The sequence below is a fragment of the Martes martes genome (assembly GCF_963455335.1).
Source record: "Martes martes genome assembly, chromosome: 8".
NCBI lineage: Eukaryota > Metazoa > Chordata > Mammalia > Carnivora > Mustelidae > Martes > Martes martes.
In genome coordinates this window covers 130,375,371-130,392,467 of record NC_137895.1, presented here as the reverse complement: position 1 = coordinate 130,392,467, position 17,097 = coordinate 130,375,371, and the positions used below count along the sequence as shown (strand labels likewise).

General features: G+C 40.4%; 1 protein-coding gene across 8 annotated transcripts in view; it reads right to left on the bottom strand.

The window, feature by feature from the left end:
• Positions 1 to 16,661, bottom strand: part of WAC (WW domain containing adaptor with coiled-coil) — an 83,975-nt gene extending 67,314 nt beyond the window's left edge. Inside the window, exons 1-3 of one of the 8 annotated variants that reach the window (XM_080809998.1) lie at positions 16,487 to 16,661; positions 14,862 to 14,898; positions 13,089 to 13,284 (exon numbers count right to left, since the gene is read on the bottom strand). In XM_080809998.1, the coding sequence (XP_080666124.1) occupies positions 13,089 to 13,227 (139 nt within the window). In that variant the 5' untranslated portion in view covers positions 13,228 to 13,284; positions 14,862 to 14,898; positions 16,487 to 16,661. Of the gene's footprint in view, positions 1 to 13,088; positions 13,285 to 14,861; positions 14,899 to 15,126; positions 15,173 to 15,309; positions 15,793 to 15,902 lie in introns of those variants that run through there. The other 7 variants (XM_080809996.1, XM_080809994.1, XM_080809991.1 and 4 more) reach the window with 7 other exon arrangements.
• Between the last annotated feature and the right edge of the window lie 436 nt (positions 16,662 to 17,097).

Genomic DNA, 17,097 nt, shown 5'->3' with positions numbered 1-17,097 from the left:
GGGGGGGGGGGTGCTCTGTCTTCTCCCTCTGCCTCCCATCTCTGTTGGCCTGTGTGTACATGCCTTCATTCTAAAATAAACATAGATAATCTTTAAATTTTTTTTAAAAAAAAACATACTTCCAAATATTCCTGAGCTAAAGAGAAAAAAAAAAACTGGAATCACATCTAGACTTGAATAAAAATGCAATCACTCTACAGCTGAATCAAAACCTATGCAGTTATGAACAAAGCAGCGAATGTTTTCAATACAATCAAAACAAACTATTCAACTGAAGAAATTAAGGCCAAAGAAGGATCCAGTAAGAAATGAAATAAAAAGTAGAAAAGAGTTTCTCTGTAGCTTGTTTAAAAACACCAATACAAGAAACAAGTCTTTGGTTAAGACTGATTCTTAAAAAAGTATAGGAAAAGTAACAGTATTAATACAAGAAGAGTCCAACTATTGACAGATATAAATTTTAAATTTTGTATCCATACATTTTCTAATAAAATATAAAAGGCCATAGGGAAAGGAGTCAATAACCATACAAAAATGTGACAAGAGCTAAAGTTCTATCACATACTAAGGCAGTAACAGCAGACTTTTATAGCAGAATTCAACCACAGCTTTCAGAAACAGTTAATTCTGGTACTTTTAAGCTGCTCCAAGGGACAAAAAAAGACAAATGTTTCTCATCCATTTTCAACAGTGCTTCTCATTTGTGGACATAAAGGCAAAAAATTAAAAAAATAAAATAAAAATTAGCACATCAAAACCATGAACTTCGTGATCAAGAAAAGGTGCTTGGACATTAAAAAATCTGTTGTAATTTCGGACGCCTGGGTGGCTCAGTTGGTTAAGCCGCTGCCTTCGGCTCAGGTCATGATCCCAGGGTCCTGGGATCCAGTCCCACATCTGGCTCCTTGCTCAGCGGGGAACCTGCTTCTCTCTCTGCCTCTGCCTGCTGCTCTGCCTGCTTGTGTTCTCCCTCTCTCTCTCTCTGACAAATAAATAAATAAAATCTTAAAAAAAAATCTGTTGTAAATTATTATATTAGTAAACTGAAAAAGAACCACATGATCATCTCTCTTAACAGTTACACAAAAAGCTAAGATTCAAGATCCATTCCTGATAAATACTCTTGGCAAACTAGGGAACGGAAAATGTCTTACTTAGTAAGATATCTACCAAAAAACTTAAAAGCAGCATTCTCCAAGGTGAAACTATAGAAATATACCCATTAAAGTCGGGAACAAAAATGTTCATTATCAACACAATGCACATTATATGGATGCCCATCTTTGGCAATAAACATTAAAAAAAATTATTGAGGCAGGAAAATATATTTAAGTACATCTAGATGTTTTTGAAAAACAAGGGGACTGCCCTAACAAGCAGCAGAATATGCTACAAATCTGTTATAATTTAGGTGGAACCACATGAAACTGAGATTTTTTTTACTTAAAGAAACAGCAATATTGTAGGATTTAACTTCATATAAAACTATAGTGAAGGGCTGCGGCAGAATCGTATATCCTACCTTTCATCAACATTGCTGTCCTAATTATTTTTTATTTATTTGAGATAAGAGACTGTGAGCACAAGCTGGGCTGCAGGATGCAGGGTGAGCAGCAGACTCCCTGACCCCAGAACCCCAGGACCAAGACTCGAGCCAAAGGTTCAACCAACTGAGGCACCCAGGTGCCCAGCTGTTCTAATTTTAATGAAGAAATACAACAAGCAGTTAGCAGGAATGTATAATGACTACCTTGAACATGTTTTCATTGTAACTGTTTTCTCTTTGATACGGTCCTACTGATTTTATAAAAATTAAAGAAACCTTTTTTGTTTTAAAATAGATAATATAAGATGTTTTTAATGCAACCATTCTATGCTATCAAAAGAGAAATGAGAAGTGCCCACATTAGTGAAATTTTGGTATGGTGGTTCCCATACAGCAAAATTCTAAACCGGATAATAAAAGCAACAGAAGTAACCCAGTAACATACCATGTCTAAAATCTAACTTTCTAGGCTCCCGTGCCGGGTATCTTGGATTCTCCCAGTGTATCAGGTTCAAGCTTGAGCTCTTCCTTAGCATTTCTAAACATTATGATATCAAATACTCATATCAACTGTAATTCTCTTTAAATTCTACTTCCACTATCTTAATCCAAATCCTAACCACAATCAATGCTAGTAACATATGGCTTTATATAACCAAAAAGTTAGCTAATGCGCCCAAAATCAGCATACAAGACAACCATTTCAAATCCTAAATGTGTAATGTGCCAATGTGCAAGGGCATTGGGGGCAGGTAGTTTCCTTAACTATGCTAATAACGTGCTGACAAAGTCAATTAAACAGGCAGAAGTAACAGCTCCCAATAGTTCTCCTGCTCAAGAGTGACCACATTTATTTTAAGTCTTTCCATGAACTACTTTTACAGTTACAATGAAAATCAACTAATACACTAAATTAATTAAACAGTAAGGTAAGTTTTCCACCTCCTAATGTCTGTACTGAAAATAACAATTTAAATATTGAAATACTAAAAAGAGTGCTGCATTCTGAAACCTGTTTTTCCCAAGAAATCAAGAACATCCCCTACATTATGAGTCAGTGTCTGGGACTCACCCACTTCTTGTCAAGGTAATAATAAAACTAGCCCAAATCAATGGGGAGATTTTGAAGGTTAAGCACTTTGTCCTGTTTTTCCAAAATAATCAACACTGACATTAAAGTATATCAAAAAGAAACCAGCATAATTACACAAAAAACAAAAAATTAAGGTTAGTCTATAGTTTCACTAAGTACAGCTTTGTGACTTAACCCTTAGTATTTTTTGTAATTTAAATGTCCCATGATAGATACACTTATATATTTATGCATAGAGTATTAAATACAAATGCTTTAAAACCCTGGTAATGAGCCAAAAAACAGCAGGAACAGAAACTGAACCAAACCACACAGAAAATGCTACAGAAAAGTAGTAAAGAACACTACTATTTTTTTTTTTTTTGAGCTTTTATTTGACAGAGCTCACACGCGTGCACACAAGCCGGGGGGGGGGGGGGATGGGTAGAGGGAGAAGCTGATTCCCCCACCAAGCAGGCAGCCTGATGTGAGACTCCATCCTAGGATGACCTGAGCCCAAGGTAGACACCCAACCGACTGAGCCACCCAGGCACTGGAAAACCCTACTTCCTGCACCCTATCATACTGTGCAACTTCCTAGCTTTTTCCTATTACAAGCAGTGTTCTCATGATCAACCCGCACACATTTTTATGAAGTTGAAGAGTCTGCAAAATTATTCTTCACAAATCTTAAAGAAAATGATTTGTTAACACCTAAAATCAGCCTCAGTATACCAACAAATGAAACCTATTTTTTCAAACAAAAATTAGAAGAAGTTTACCACTCAACAGTCTCAAGACAACAGAAAGGCACAGGGACTGGGAGGGTGGGGGGAGGAGAAGGATACAGAGTGCCAGAGACAGCTTTTTATCTAATAAGTAATTGCAATAGCTCCTGATACTACCCAAATATATCTCACTGGCCGGCCAGTTGCTGATACCGGTTAGAAACTTCTCAACTGTCCAAAATTAGTTCTACTGTGGGGCATTAGATGTCTGTGCCACAGGATACTAAGCTAGCTACTTAATGTGTAACTACATACAAACTGTATAATCTATAAATCAAGAAAGAAGATCAAAGAGAAGAAAATTCTTTAAAACGCAACACATTAACATATGATCTGGCAAACCACCTCGCTAGACTTCTGGATTCGGAATGATAAAATTTTGTTATGCCCCACTCGGAGTTCCTCCTCCTCTTCCACGTACTCTCCCTAGACCTGCGGGTTTATTAAGTATCTAAAATAAATCAGTGTTTATTTAAAAATTCAGTTTTCTAGGCTACATCCCCTACCGCTCTGACTCATGGTAATTCAGAGGGAGTCAAGGTACTTGTCACTTTAAAAGCTTCTCAGGTGATTCCAACAAAGCAGCCAAATCTGGAGGAAATTATCCTTACATGTATTCTAAAAATCTCTGAACTGTGGGATCCTGGGCATGAGCAGGCACCAAGTCAGAACTGCCCTGGAGCCCCCTTCATGTAGCTCTCACTTGCCAGGATCTTCAGTTTGGCAACCAAAATACCCAGTGTTTTCCTTCCTAACTCTAAAGAATAGTTTGAGACCTACAGTGGCTGACCTGACACTAACTTAGTCACAGGAAAAGAGTAAACCTAATCATTTAGGGTGTCACAGTCCAGGCACTTAGCTATGTGCTTTCAAAGCGTTTTAGATGCATAATTTCTACAACAATCCTAAGGGAGTGGACACAGAAACTCAGATTTTGTAGTGTACCTAGCTACAAGTATCAGAGATTAGATTTAAACATCTAGCTGAAAGAAGACTTCAATACATTAGTTAAGAATAGAAAGAAGTATCAGTATCTAAGAACCAACTAGAAAGTATTCCTCGTCAGTCCTTTGATACTGTCATACCAAGTGTCCACTGAACCCACTACACAAATATTAAATTAAAACCCCAAGAAAAGGCATAACAGAATATGAAACCATTTTAATAAAAATTCTGGAAAAGCTATTTATAAAATCTTTCTGATATTTCAGAACAGTGTCTTATGAAAACTATTTTAACTCCAAATGACAGGATTTAAGGCAGTTTTATTTTCCCCCTTTCTCTAATTTTTCTATGATAAATGTGTCCTACCAGAGAAAAATTTTACTACAAGAGCACTGTATAGTTCAAGGATTCATTAACTCTAACCATACCTTGCATTTACATGGTATTTCAGAAATCAGGCATACGAAAAATTTTAGAGAAGCAGAGGGGTATGTGTGAAGCTAGCCAGACCAACAGAGTCGTCATACTCTCCAGAACTGTGCTGTCCAATCAATAGCCACTAACTACATATGGCAAGTAAGCACATGAAACGTGGCTAGTCCAAACTGAAAGGTGCTAAAAAGTGTAAAATACTGGATTTCAAAGTCTTCACGGGGGGGGGGGGGGGGGGAATCTTATTAACAGCTTTAAAAATATCAAGTACATGTTGAAATGATATTCTGGACATACTAGGTTAGAAAACACACGAAAATTAATTTCGCTTTACTTTTACTTCAACGGAACTATTAGAAAACCACACATGTAATTTGCGTTGGTGGCTCACATTATCTAGAATATGCATTTTAGCCAAGATCCCCAGGTGAATATTCTACACATTCAAGTTTCAGAAGCACTGTTCCAGAAAACTACAATTTCATTTCCCTTAAATCACAGTAACAATTCCAGTATTATTCCAGCCACCCATTTACTGAAATGCTACAAGGTGTCAGGCACTCTTCTATGCAAGAGTAATACAACTTAACAAAACAAATTCACTCCCTGTTCTTTCTGGTAGAGTATATTCCACAGAAGACAAGCAAAGAAAAGCTGAAATATCAGTTCAGCTATTAACAGTTGTATTTGAAAAATGCACATTTGTTCCAGCACTATTGATAAATCAAGAAATTATTTGAGCATAACACAAATTTCCCACTTATCAGCAGTTTCACCTGTGAAAAACACTAGCTGTACCCAGACGAACCAAGCTACACAGGAATTTACAAGGCACACACCCCAAACATCTGCCAGCTACCTCAATTCATCCTATGATGAATTCATATCCATCCACAGTTAGTGTAACAACTTTCAGAGGGTTCAGATACCCCTCCCTCCATCACTTCAGAGTAACTCACAAGCTGCAGCCCTTTCAGAAGATGCCCACCTCCCACAAGCTCATTTCAGGTCTTTAGGAAGGTAAAGTACTAAGTTTACTGAACTGTTACTGTACTCCTTAATCATTTAATACGTCATGCTATGATTTTCGTTGGATTCCTATCTCTTTCATGTGCCCCTAACTACATTTTTCCCGTAAATCCTGCGGTGGGATTTTGCATAGCATGATGACTTTCAGGAACACACAAGTCATGTTATAGCAAAATGACAGTTAAGTAACATCAGGTCATATGAAATACAAGGCAGAATAGTCAGTGAAAAGGATGGAAAGTGACGGAGATGGCTATTTCAGAGTGACCGCGAGGACAGGAAAGGCCCCTGGGAAGTGGTAACATTTAAGCACATCACTGAAGTTAAGAGCACATCAGAAGGACACACAAAAAGATGAATGTTCTAGAGAGGAGCATAAAATGCAATACTCTTGAGACACAAACAAACTTCTTTCTCTAAGGTCAGAATGGACAGGGCAGCACAAACAAGGACAAGAGTGGTAGGTGAGGAAGCTAAAGGAACACCCAGACACCACTTTACACAGGGTCTTTTATATGCCTTCCGAACAACAGGGAGTCACTGGACCGTTTTCAGAAAAAGAGTGATATGAGCTGACTGGCATTTTAACTGGACCACTCTGGACTGTGTGGGGGAAGTAACTCTGTGATGCAAAAAAGAACACCATTCAAAGGCTTCTGCAGAGTCCTGGTAAGAGAAAGTGGTAGCTAGGAGTATAATGGTTGTATTTGAATGGTTGTATTTGAAGCACTGAGAAGTGGTTTTAACTACAATCCCAGTGAAGTATTTAAGCTACTATTAATTGTTAAAACTGGAAAGCTAGGCTCTTAGCTATATGTAACACTTTAGCTCTACCTTCAACTAACAGTCCGAAGTATTCCCATTTAAACAGGAAAAATCTTCATCAAAGGGTTGTTCTGGGATCAGATGAAAAACAGTATAAAAGGGTTTTCAAAATTATGAAGCATCACATAAAGAAGTAGAAAAGAGACTCTTCTGAGACATTTTCAAGACCTAAATAACTGGTTTTGAAATAGTATCTCCAATACTTAGTACAGAGTCCCAGAAGCAGAATAGTTACAGATGTGGTCCTACATACAGAATCCCTGTAAAGATGCTCCAGTTCATTGCTACCTTCACTCTTTCCAGCATCGTAACAAAATGATAAACTACATACACAACCATTCTGCACAACAGAAGACAATAAGCAAACTCTTAACATTGAAATAATCTAGTTTTCTGTGAATTATGGGCCAAAAATCCCAAGCATGGTATACCAAAAATTTTAAATATATCTTGCACAACTAAAAAACAGTTCAATTAAGACTGCCTTAAAAGATCAAGGTGAGGGGTGCCTGGGTGGCTCAGTGGGTAAGTCTCTGCCTTCCGCTCAGGTCGTGATCTCAGGATCCTGGGATCAAGCCCTGCATCGGGCTCTCTGCTCAGCAGGGAGCCTGCTTCCCTTCTCTCTCTGCGCACCTCTCTGCCTACTTGTGATCTGTCAAATAAATAAAAATCTTTAAAAAAAGAAAGAAAGAAATACCACAATATATAACCATCAGTAACAATATACAACCATCTCTTTAAAAAAAAGAAAAAAATATATACACACACACACAACCATCTCTTTAAAAACAACAAAAATGTTAAAAAGTCATGATTAAGACAAATGATGTATGTGTTCAAATACATGCACATATGTCTAAGGTGTATGTATGTATTTTCTTAAAACAAAAACTGAAATATTAGGACCGCTAACCTGCCAAGCTTATTCTGTTTCTCTTGAAATGGAATAACTATTTCCTGTGGTCTTTAAGTGAACTATGGAGATCCAAGGCAAACATATCTGCCTATTATCTTATTATAAAGCATCGGTCAATAAAAATAGGTAATATCTCCTATTTCACTGGACTGAAATTCAAGCTTTTAGTAAACTTTAGCTTCTGTATGAAATCTCCAAAGTTGCTTTGAGTACAAGTGTCTGAATATGAAGGTCTGAGAAAAATGGCTGCTTCCAAACGAAAATATTGGCAAACTTTCATGTTCAAACTCTTTTAAAAAGTAAAACACTGATGTGCTATCTTGGTCTAGAACTACACACATGTATAGTGCCAATGTCAATGCCATGGCTTTAAGGACTAAGTTAGACACAACCACCAAGGAAGTTGGGTGAAAGCATCAAGATACAAGAGGATATGACTTTAATTTTTGCTACAGTAAAAACCCACCAAATAAGCTATCAATATGCCTAAATGTCTCCTGACACTGTAAACAATTTACCAGACACGACCAATTTCTAGAGTCGTATCTGCCACTATTTGTTCAATTTTACACAAGTAAATTTTCTCTCATTTGTAAAACTATAAAACGGATGGTTTATCTGTTCCACCTTCCAAGAGCATCAGGAGGATCAAATGAGACTTAATTTTTATAAGACTTTCTAGCATTACAAATGCAAAAAATATTTCATTTTATTCAAAGCAGAAAGTTGCCTGAAGAACCATAAGCTGTGCATATTACCCAAGTATCAGCCTATCACCCAAGGTGAAGAGATTCAAACATTCCTAAGTTATATTTTAAAAACTATAAAAGCATCAATTATCCCCAAATAGTCCCTACAGAACAATTTCTTCAAATGTTATATAGTATCTTTTGTTTGAAAATTAGATGAAAATACATTTCCAAATATCTCCAAATATGGCTAAATGACAAAGCAAGATAAACACTTTTACTACGCATGCTAGTATTTTTTCAAGTCTGTAGAAACAATGGTTACTAAAACCACTAAAAGCAATTTTACTTTGTACTCGAAGATATCTAAATGCTCAGGAAACCAATGAAGAATATTTTTCAATGAGTCAATTGAGTTAAGCTATCTCCCCCCAAAAAGAGATTTCTAACAAGTATTCCAAATGTATCTTATAATAAGTTCCTTACAAATAATTCTGAAAGGGATGTGAAAAATGGGACAACCCCCAAGAGGTTTAAGTTTTGTGGAACAGCTTTCCAGAATTCTTGTAAAGATACCTTCATTCCTAAACTCATCTGTACTATCATCATTCTTAAAGTTATTTGGGTAAAGTCATCATTTAAAACAAGTCCTCAAGAAAAACATACTTCAGTAACTAAAGAGAAAGTGTTTTTAAAATTCCACGAAAGTACAAATTCAACATGTACTGTATGCCCATACTTCTGCGGTTTGGATGTCAGCCGCACTTTTAAAAAAAACGTGTTTAAGCTATAAAAACAGATCTAATGATTGTACCTAAGATTCTTACTTTTTGGTTATTTTTTTTTTAAAGACTGTTTTGCAAATAACTCCCGAATATATAAGAATAACTTGATTCACCAAGTTAAAGAATCGTTTAAGTAATTTATACTCATGTAACTTCCCTTAAATTATAATAACCTACATTCTCTTTAATAAATCTGAAAAGGACAAAATCTAATTCTCTAAATTGTACATATATGCTACAGACTTTTTTCTTTTTCTTAAGATTTTATTTATTTGACAAGAGACAGACACAGCAAGAGAAGGAACACAAGCAGGGTGAGGGGGGAGGGAGAGGCAGGCTTCCCGCTGAGCAAGGAGCCAGAGATGCTCCTCTCAGCCAGCCCTGAAAGGAGCCCAATGCAGGGCTCGATCCCAGGACCCGAGCGGAAGGTGGTTGCTTAACAACTGAGCCACCCAGATTCCCCTATAGTAAGTCTTTTTTTAAACTAAAAATTTCTACAAACTGACAAACCTCCTTGCTTTTACTTTTCCTAGTAAATTACTTGAAGTCCTTTTATACATTACTTCCAAACTGGCCCTTTCCAAGGAAATCCAATGTGCCATAAATGAAATCTAGTCATCAATGTAAAAAATACGTTGTGATGTAGACAGATGCCAGTAAAGCCCAACCTTGATTTTGAGTCCCACATTTGTTTAACCAGCTTTGTAAAATTCAAGTTACAAAAAAAAAAAAAAAAAAAAATCCAAGTTACAAATCACATAGGCTCTTAAGTTAGTAAATATTTACTGAAGTCTTAAGGTCTTTTTTTTTAATACCCTAAAATGGGGACGCCTGGGTGGCTCAATGGGTTAAAGCCTCTGCCTTCGGCTCAGGTTATGATTCCAGGGTCCGGGGATCGAGCCCTCCGTCGAGCTCTCTGCTCAGCGGGGAACCTGCTTCCCCCTCTCTCTACTGGCCTCTCTGCCTACTTGTGATCTGTCAAATAAATAAAATCTTTAAAAAAAAAAAAAGTAAAAAAAAATTAAACCCTAAAATGAAAATAATGTATTTGATATTAGATCAATAAACAATACAGTAACCTGTTCTTATAGTTGTTTTTTTTTCCCCAAAGATTTATTTGACAGAGATCACAAGCAGACTCCCCGCCGAGCAGAGAGCCCAATGTGCAGGGCTCGATCCTGGAACCCTGAGATCATGACCTGAATGGAAGGTAGAGGCTTAACCCACTGAGCCACCCAGGGGCCTCTACAGGGTTTTTTTTGTTTTTGTTTTTGTTTTTTAAGATTTTATTTATTTGAGAGAGAGAGAGAGCATGAAAGAGGGGAGGAGAGGGAGAAGCACACTCCCCACTGAGCAGGGAGCCCGATGTGGGACTCAATCCCAGGACTCCAGGCTCATGACCTGAGCCAAAGGCAGTCACTTAACCAACTGAGCAGCCCAGGCACCCTGAGTTTTTTTGTTTTTGTTTTTTCTAAAGAGGGAGAGGGGGAAGGAGGGGGAAAGGGAGTGAATCTTAAGCAGGCTCCACACCCAGCGTGTAGCCCAACGTGAGGCTGGCTTTCACAACCCTGTGAAGTGACCTGAGCTGAAATCAAGAGTCAAATTGACAGAGCTAACCAGGTGTCCCATAACCTGTTTTTAAATTAAGTTACTTACACAGGTGCACTGATAATCCAACTCACTGCGCTGAACTTCGGGAAATGGTTCTGACTTTACATATATGAATACTCATATATATCACAATTTATTTAAAAATCTAAAAGAATACAAATGCCTGTAAAAAAATCATACTTACACACTTTAAAAAATTAAGTTTCAAATGCGTATCAGCAATAAAAGAAAATATGGGAGCCAGTGAGTAAGGACTAAAGAAGTATTAAATGAGAAAAGAATGACCACTTCACATCTTTAAAAGAACTAACAGACACTCCAAACTTCGGGATGGAGATCTCTATTTCATATTTATTACTACACATACATCGTAATTAAGGAATACGGCAGCCAGGCATACCAGAAATGGTAGCTAGAAATGGAGCTATTTTACTAGTTAAAGGTTCCAGAGGGAGGCAGATAAGCAGCTAAAAAGCAAATCAGAAAGTGGGGCCTAACTTAGCAAATGACTGTATCAGAAAAATCAGAAGTCTCTTACAAATGAACCATCAGCAACCAGATGCAAACAGAAAGAAAACTAAAAGCCTAGAAGTACACAGAGTTCATATAGGAAACAAAATTAAAATCAAAATTGGAAAGAAAAAAAAAAGGAGTACAGAAAAGTTAGCAAGCTAAAACCACCACTGGCAGGCCAAGAGTCAAAGCCCTTCAAAACCACCACTGCAGGCCAAGAGTCAAAGCCCTTCAAACTAGTTTTCCAAGGCCGGGATCACATTTTAGCTTTCCTTTCAGGAATACCACAAAATTGTTGCCCCGTGTTTGCTGAATGGATAAGCAACAGAATAGTCTTGGGGTTATTTCATCTGTAAAGGAATTATCAGGTATGGTTAACTGTAAATGTTCAAAGAAAGCATTTACAGAACTTTCCCAGAGTGCCTAAACTGACTTCTTCCCAGATCTGGAGACAGAGGATACACGAACAAGATCACAATCACTAAAAGAAAACCCAAGATACTTATCTTTAAGGAGATGAAGTACCACATCCTATTCTGTCACAATTACCAAAATTTTAAAAATAAAGCAGAGTACAATGCAAACAGCACCTGCCTTCCAAGAGCTAACATTTAAAATGAAATTCACTATAGAATAACCAAAAATGGTATCATCTCGAACCATATCTAACACAAAAAAATTTACCCACAAAATTAAAAATATTAATAGTTTAAGTTTGCCATCAAAGGACTTCTAACACTTCAATAACAAAACCCACCTCCTACTGGTTATATACAAAATATAATTTATCTGCGTAAGTAGCACAAAGTTATAGCTATATTCAACAGAACTGTATCCCCCTTCCATACAGCGCCAAAATTCTTTCATTTCAATGCTATCTTCTGACCATTATTAATTTTCTCAGCCCAGTTAACTATGGACAGAGGAGACCTATGTTTCTGATTATCTGATTTCACGGAATAAAAATGATCTCCATCCTAAGAGGCGGAAAAAGAGGACCAGAAGATGCAGGCTATTTTAAAAAAGTGAACAAAGTATTGAGAAGCTCATGGACAGAAAGCCACATGGCACTCATTTGAGTTTCCTTAGAAGCTTCCGAAAGCACAATCACTGTTGTATATATGTATCTCAAACATAAGCAATAGAAGATCTTATAGTGGGGAAAAAAAAACAATGTTTTATTTACCCCAGTGAAAATAGTTTATGCCTCAATACATGCTTTAGACTCGAAATCTGATTTTTTGGTAAATTCTGGGCAAATTAAATCTGAAAATAGTTACAGAATGTATTTACTTTTTCTTAGCCTCCTAGCACAAAGAGCTTGAGGCAGGGTAATAACTGAATAATAGCACTATACAAAAGAAAGGAGACTAACTTTTAAAAAGTTGAATGTCTGTATGAACACAGTATAAAAATTACACTAATAAAATCCTGGAGAATACAGAAAACAACATTTTAAATGCTAACAACAAAAACCTGAAAGAATTTTCTGATCACAGGTCATTTTTTTTTAGCTTGTAAACAATCTCAAAAACCATACTAAGCTTTTAAATTCATAACTTATCAGTAGGAATCACATTTGAACTCCTTATAAAAATAAATTTAAACAACCTAAGAATCTCAAACTGAGTCAAATAAATTGAAGACTGTACTTGAAAAGGTGATAAAGTTCTTTTCTTGGAAAAATGTCCTGTATTTCTCTGATAACAAAGCATTTGTTAAGTTATATTCATAAACACATTCTCTTATAAGCCACTGGTATCCATTTTAAGATGCTCAGCTCAATACCTTATTTCTAGGGTGACTTGTTTATTAAGTAAATTGACAGAAATAAAATATTTTGATGACACAATCATACAGGGAAATATCACTGCAACCTACTGTTTTACAGAGAGCTATTAAGTATATGTGGAAGTTTCATCAAAAAAGCTACTCACCACCATCCCTCTCTCTAACTCTGTGAATATGCACATTTTTGGCCTTACTGTGACCTGTGCTGTCACTATATTTGTTTTCAGGACTATCAGATCTCCGCAACATTTTATTTGGTGGTGAAGGATCTGCGGCGTCTCGCATTTTTTCATGTCTGTGATCACCGCTACTGGGGTGACTCTTCGATGAATACTTAAGTGCCTGTAAAACATCACCCCCCCAAAAAAAGAGAGAAAAAATGAAACTTTAAACTTCCTAGATGATTTTATCATAAAAGTTGGCATATTAACTTCAGTTTATGAACTATCAATCAAATTAAAATTTCTACTTCTAATTCTGCCTTTAAGTTATTCAGACACCTAAGTACCTAAGACTTAGTCTAAGGCTTCTTGAACAAATCAGGTTAAAAAAATTTTTTCATTATTTTTTTTGACCACAAAAAAAAAAAAAATCAAACACCTTGGTACATTAATTCCTTAATAAATTCTTCTGGGAATAACAAAGTTTAATCCAAAGTAGAAATCAGTGTACTGGTTTCATCTTGAGTACTAATGTAAGCTTGTGTTCTACAACTGATACACACAGATACAAGTATACATTAAGAATAAGCATGTTTCTACAAACCTACAAAAAAAAAAAAAAAAGCAACCATCAGTTTCACCAATTTTTGATCCAAAAAAACCCATTTCACATCTAATTTACCTACTCTTGCACAGGTATTGAAAATAATTTCGAGGTATAAAAATGCTGGCAGATATTTCTAACATAATTTAATGGAACTTTCTCAAAATGGTTTAGTTTGATTCTAATACACATTTAAGACAACCATAATAAACCAGTGTTAATTAGTAGGTTTCAGAGAAGCAGATTCAACAGGGTTTAATCTTTTGACTATGCAAAGATAATGAACAATGTTTTACACATCAAGGGACCTAGGATTTTTAACTTAAGCTTTAAGAACTCATGCTAACCGGTAACATAACTATCAGCTTAGAAATTCCTTTAAGTGATTAGGTGTAGAAAGTGGAAAGTTTTATTTCTGGTGTCATCTGATAGTTACCAACCATTTATGAGATTTCCACCTCAGAACAAGGCCCACTTTTATAGCAATTTTTAAAAAACTTTACATGCAGAAACCGCAGTAACAAAAAAGAACCTACCTACCTAGAACCATCTATGCTAGAATGAATTATCCATAAAAAGACTTCTGACCATGGAACGAATTATCCAAGTATTCAAAGATCTCAATTCTCACAAAGAGAAAAGCTCTTTCACTAGTAACTCAACTATTTACACCAAAAACAATTAAAATGGGGAAGGGATAGTTTAGGAGACACATTTAAGAGTTGAAGATCAATTACTTATTTCTTCTCAAGCCTTCCATCTAACTTAAGTATCGTTACGTTAACTTTTAGTTCCCAAATACAATAAATATGACTCAGAAGTCACCTATCATCTCATCCCTTCGATTCCTTCACACCGAAATAATCTAGTTAGGTCCTTCCTGGCTAGATTTTTTTTTTTTCCTTAAAAAACAAAAAAACATAATCCCTGAACTTCCTCCAGTCACCTGTCAAAATGTGTCACTAAACGTTGCTGGAGAGCCCTAACAGAACCAAACACAAAATTTTAAGGGGACCCGCGGTGCTAGTTCCAGATTTGTTGCACCGAAGGGCCTGTAGCGACTTCTGAAGCCTGCGCTCGAGTAGCAGTTCCTCCCTTCCCCCTCGGTCCCCCCACCCACCCCTCCACCCCTCCACCCCGGCCTCGGCTGGTACCTGGTAAGGCTGCGAGTCCCCCCTCCGGTCGTGACAGCTGAAAAACAGGAAGAGAGAAGGCGATATTAGACACCTCGGTGGGGGGGTAGGAAGAAAACGGGCCCCCCCCCCCAGCGCCCCTCCCCGCGGGAGACCTACCAAACGTACCGGCAATAAGCCCACACACACACACACACACACACACACCGCACACACACAGCCGGCTGAAAGACGGGAACGAGGGCGAAACGCCGAGAACCCGGCCCTCCGCTGCCTCCACACTCACTCCGTCCTCGCCTGCTCGCGCGGCTGCTCCTCCTCCCAGCCCGATCCGGATCAGGGTTAACAACAAAAATGGCGGCTCAGCCAGCACCAGATAAGGAGGAACAGCCCCCCCCCCCGCGCCGCCGCCGCCGCCACCGCCCCCCGCCCGCGCTGCGGCCCGGCCCGAAACGAAAAGACAATTTACCCATCACTGAGTCTCTGCTGTTTCCTCGCATACATTACCATCAATGCCCGGCCTGTGAGTGTGTGTCGGGGGAGGGGGAGAGCGGCCGCGAGAGGCGGGCGGGCGGGCGCGCAGGCGGCGGGCGGGCGGCAGCACCGGCACCAGGGCCCGACGCGCCCTCGGCGACTCTCAGCACCTCCCCGTTACTGGCGCCGGCGTTCCCGGGCCATCTCCCTCCGCCGACACCACGCTCACTCTCAGCCCAGGCAGCCGCGCCAACTACACGGCGGCAGCGGCGAACGGGGGGAGGGGGGCAAGAAGACGCGTCCGGCTCTGCCCCGCGGAGAGCTACTGCCTCCTCCGCCTTCTCTTCCTCCTGCTCCTCCGCCTCCTCCCCTCCTCCCCCCGTCGCCGCCGCTGCCTGGTCCTTCTCCGCCGCCTCCTGCCGCCGCCGCCGCCGCTGGTGCCGCCGCTGCCGCTCCACCAACTACATCCGGGCAACTCGGACGCCGCGGCCTTCGGAAAACCTCGGCAGTTTCCGCCGCGCCCCTCCTCTCCCACCCTCTGCCTTCCTCCCCGCCCCGCGCGGCTCCGGAACGCCGCCTTCGGCAAACCTCGGCTCGGCCCGGCCTTCCTCTTCCTCTGAGGCCTGGCTCGCCTCCTCGCGACCCGTCAGCTCTTTCCGGTTGTCGCTTCTTTTCCTCACGCGCAAGTCCGGCCGCTGCCGTTCCAGTTTAGGGACAGTCCCGCTCGGGGACCTGCTCAAGGCTGGTCCCGGGGGTTCCGGGGTGCGCGGGGTGGGAGCCGCCTTCGCGAGGAGGACGGTGGGGCGCGAGAGGAGCCATCGCGGACTAAATAAAGGAGGCTGCGGCTGCTGCGCGTGCGCCCGGAGGCGCGGGGGTGGGAGGGTGCCCTTGGGTGAGCTCTCCGGCCGCCCGCCCCCGCCCCTCAGGGCTCCGGCGGGGTGGTCGGAAACCCCGGGTTAGGCAGCTGGCGGCGGTTACCAAGGAGCTTCCTCGGTCGGCAGCGACTGCAGCTGCGCTCGGAGAGGTGGGGAGCGCGCCGCTGCTCCGTGCGGCCCGCTTCCGGGAGCCGGAGCCCGGGCCTGGGCACTTGCCTCAGACCGGCCGCCGAGTGCGCGGCCGGCCTTCGGGGGGTTGGGGCCGCCTGGAGCTCGCCCGTTAGAAGTAAGTCTTACCCCCAGAAGCGTGCGGGAGGGCGAGCTTGCCGAGCGAGGAAAGACGCAGCAGATAAGGGGTGGCGTACCGAATGCGGGAAGGCCGTGCGCGGCTTGAGGCGGGCGCGCCGCCGCGGTGAGTGGAAACCGAGGCTGACCGCGAGCGGGAATGGGTTACTGGGGGAAGGTGGTGAACCGCCTCATCCTTGTTTCCTGTTTTCCGCCCGCCCCCGCCCCCACCCCCCGCTGTGTCCTCCCCACCCTCTCCTTTATTTCCCATTTTTCTCTTTTAGTTCCTCTAATTTGCTGAAGTCCTTTGGTGAAAGAGCGCTCCTTCCGTCGGAGGTTCTGCATGTGAATAAAGGCACCGGGTGTGCTGCATGAAGCTGCGACGAATTGGATTTTATAGACTGCGGCAGGCACGATACCGACATTGGCATATTGGGAAGGGGGAAAGTCAAGTATATCCCCCCAAATTAAGCTTTGCTGGAAGGGTGGCGGTTGATACTCGGGTGGGGTTTCCCCCCTGCTCTAAATTCCTTATAAGGCAGCACTAATTTAACCAAAAGATTGTAATAAAGTAAATATATATTTGCATAGAAGAAAAAGGTAAAAGAGAAAACAAGCCAGAA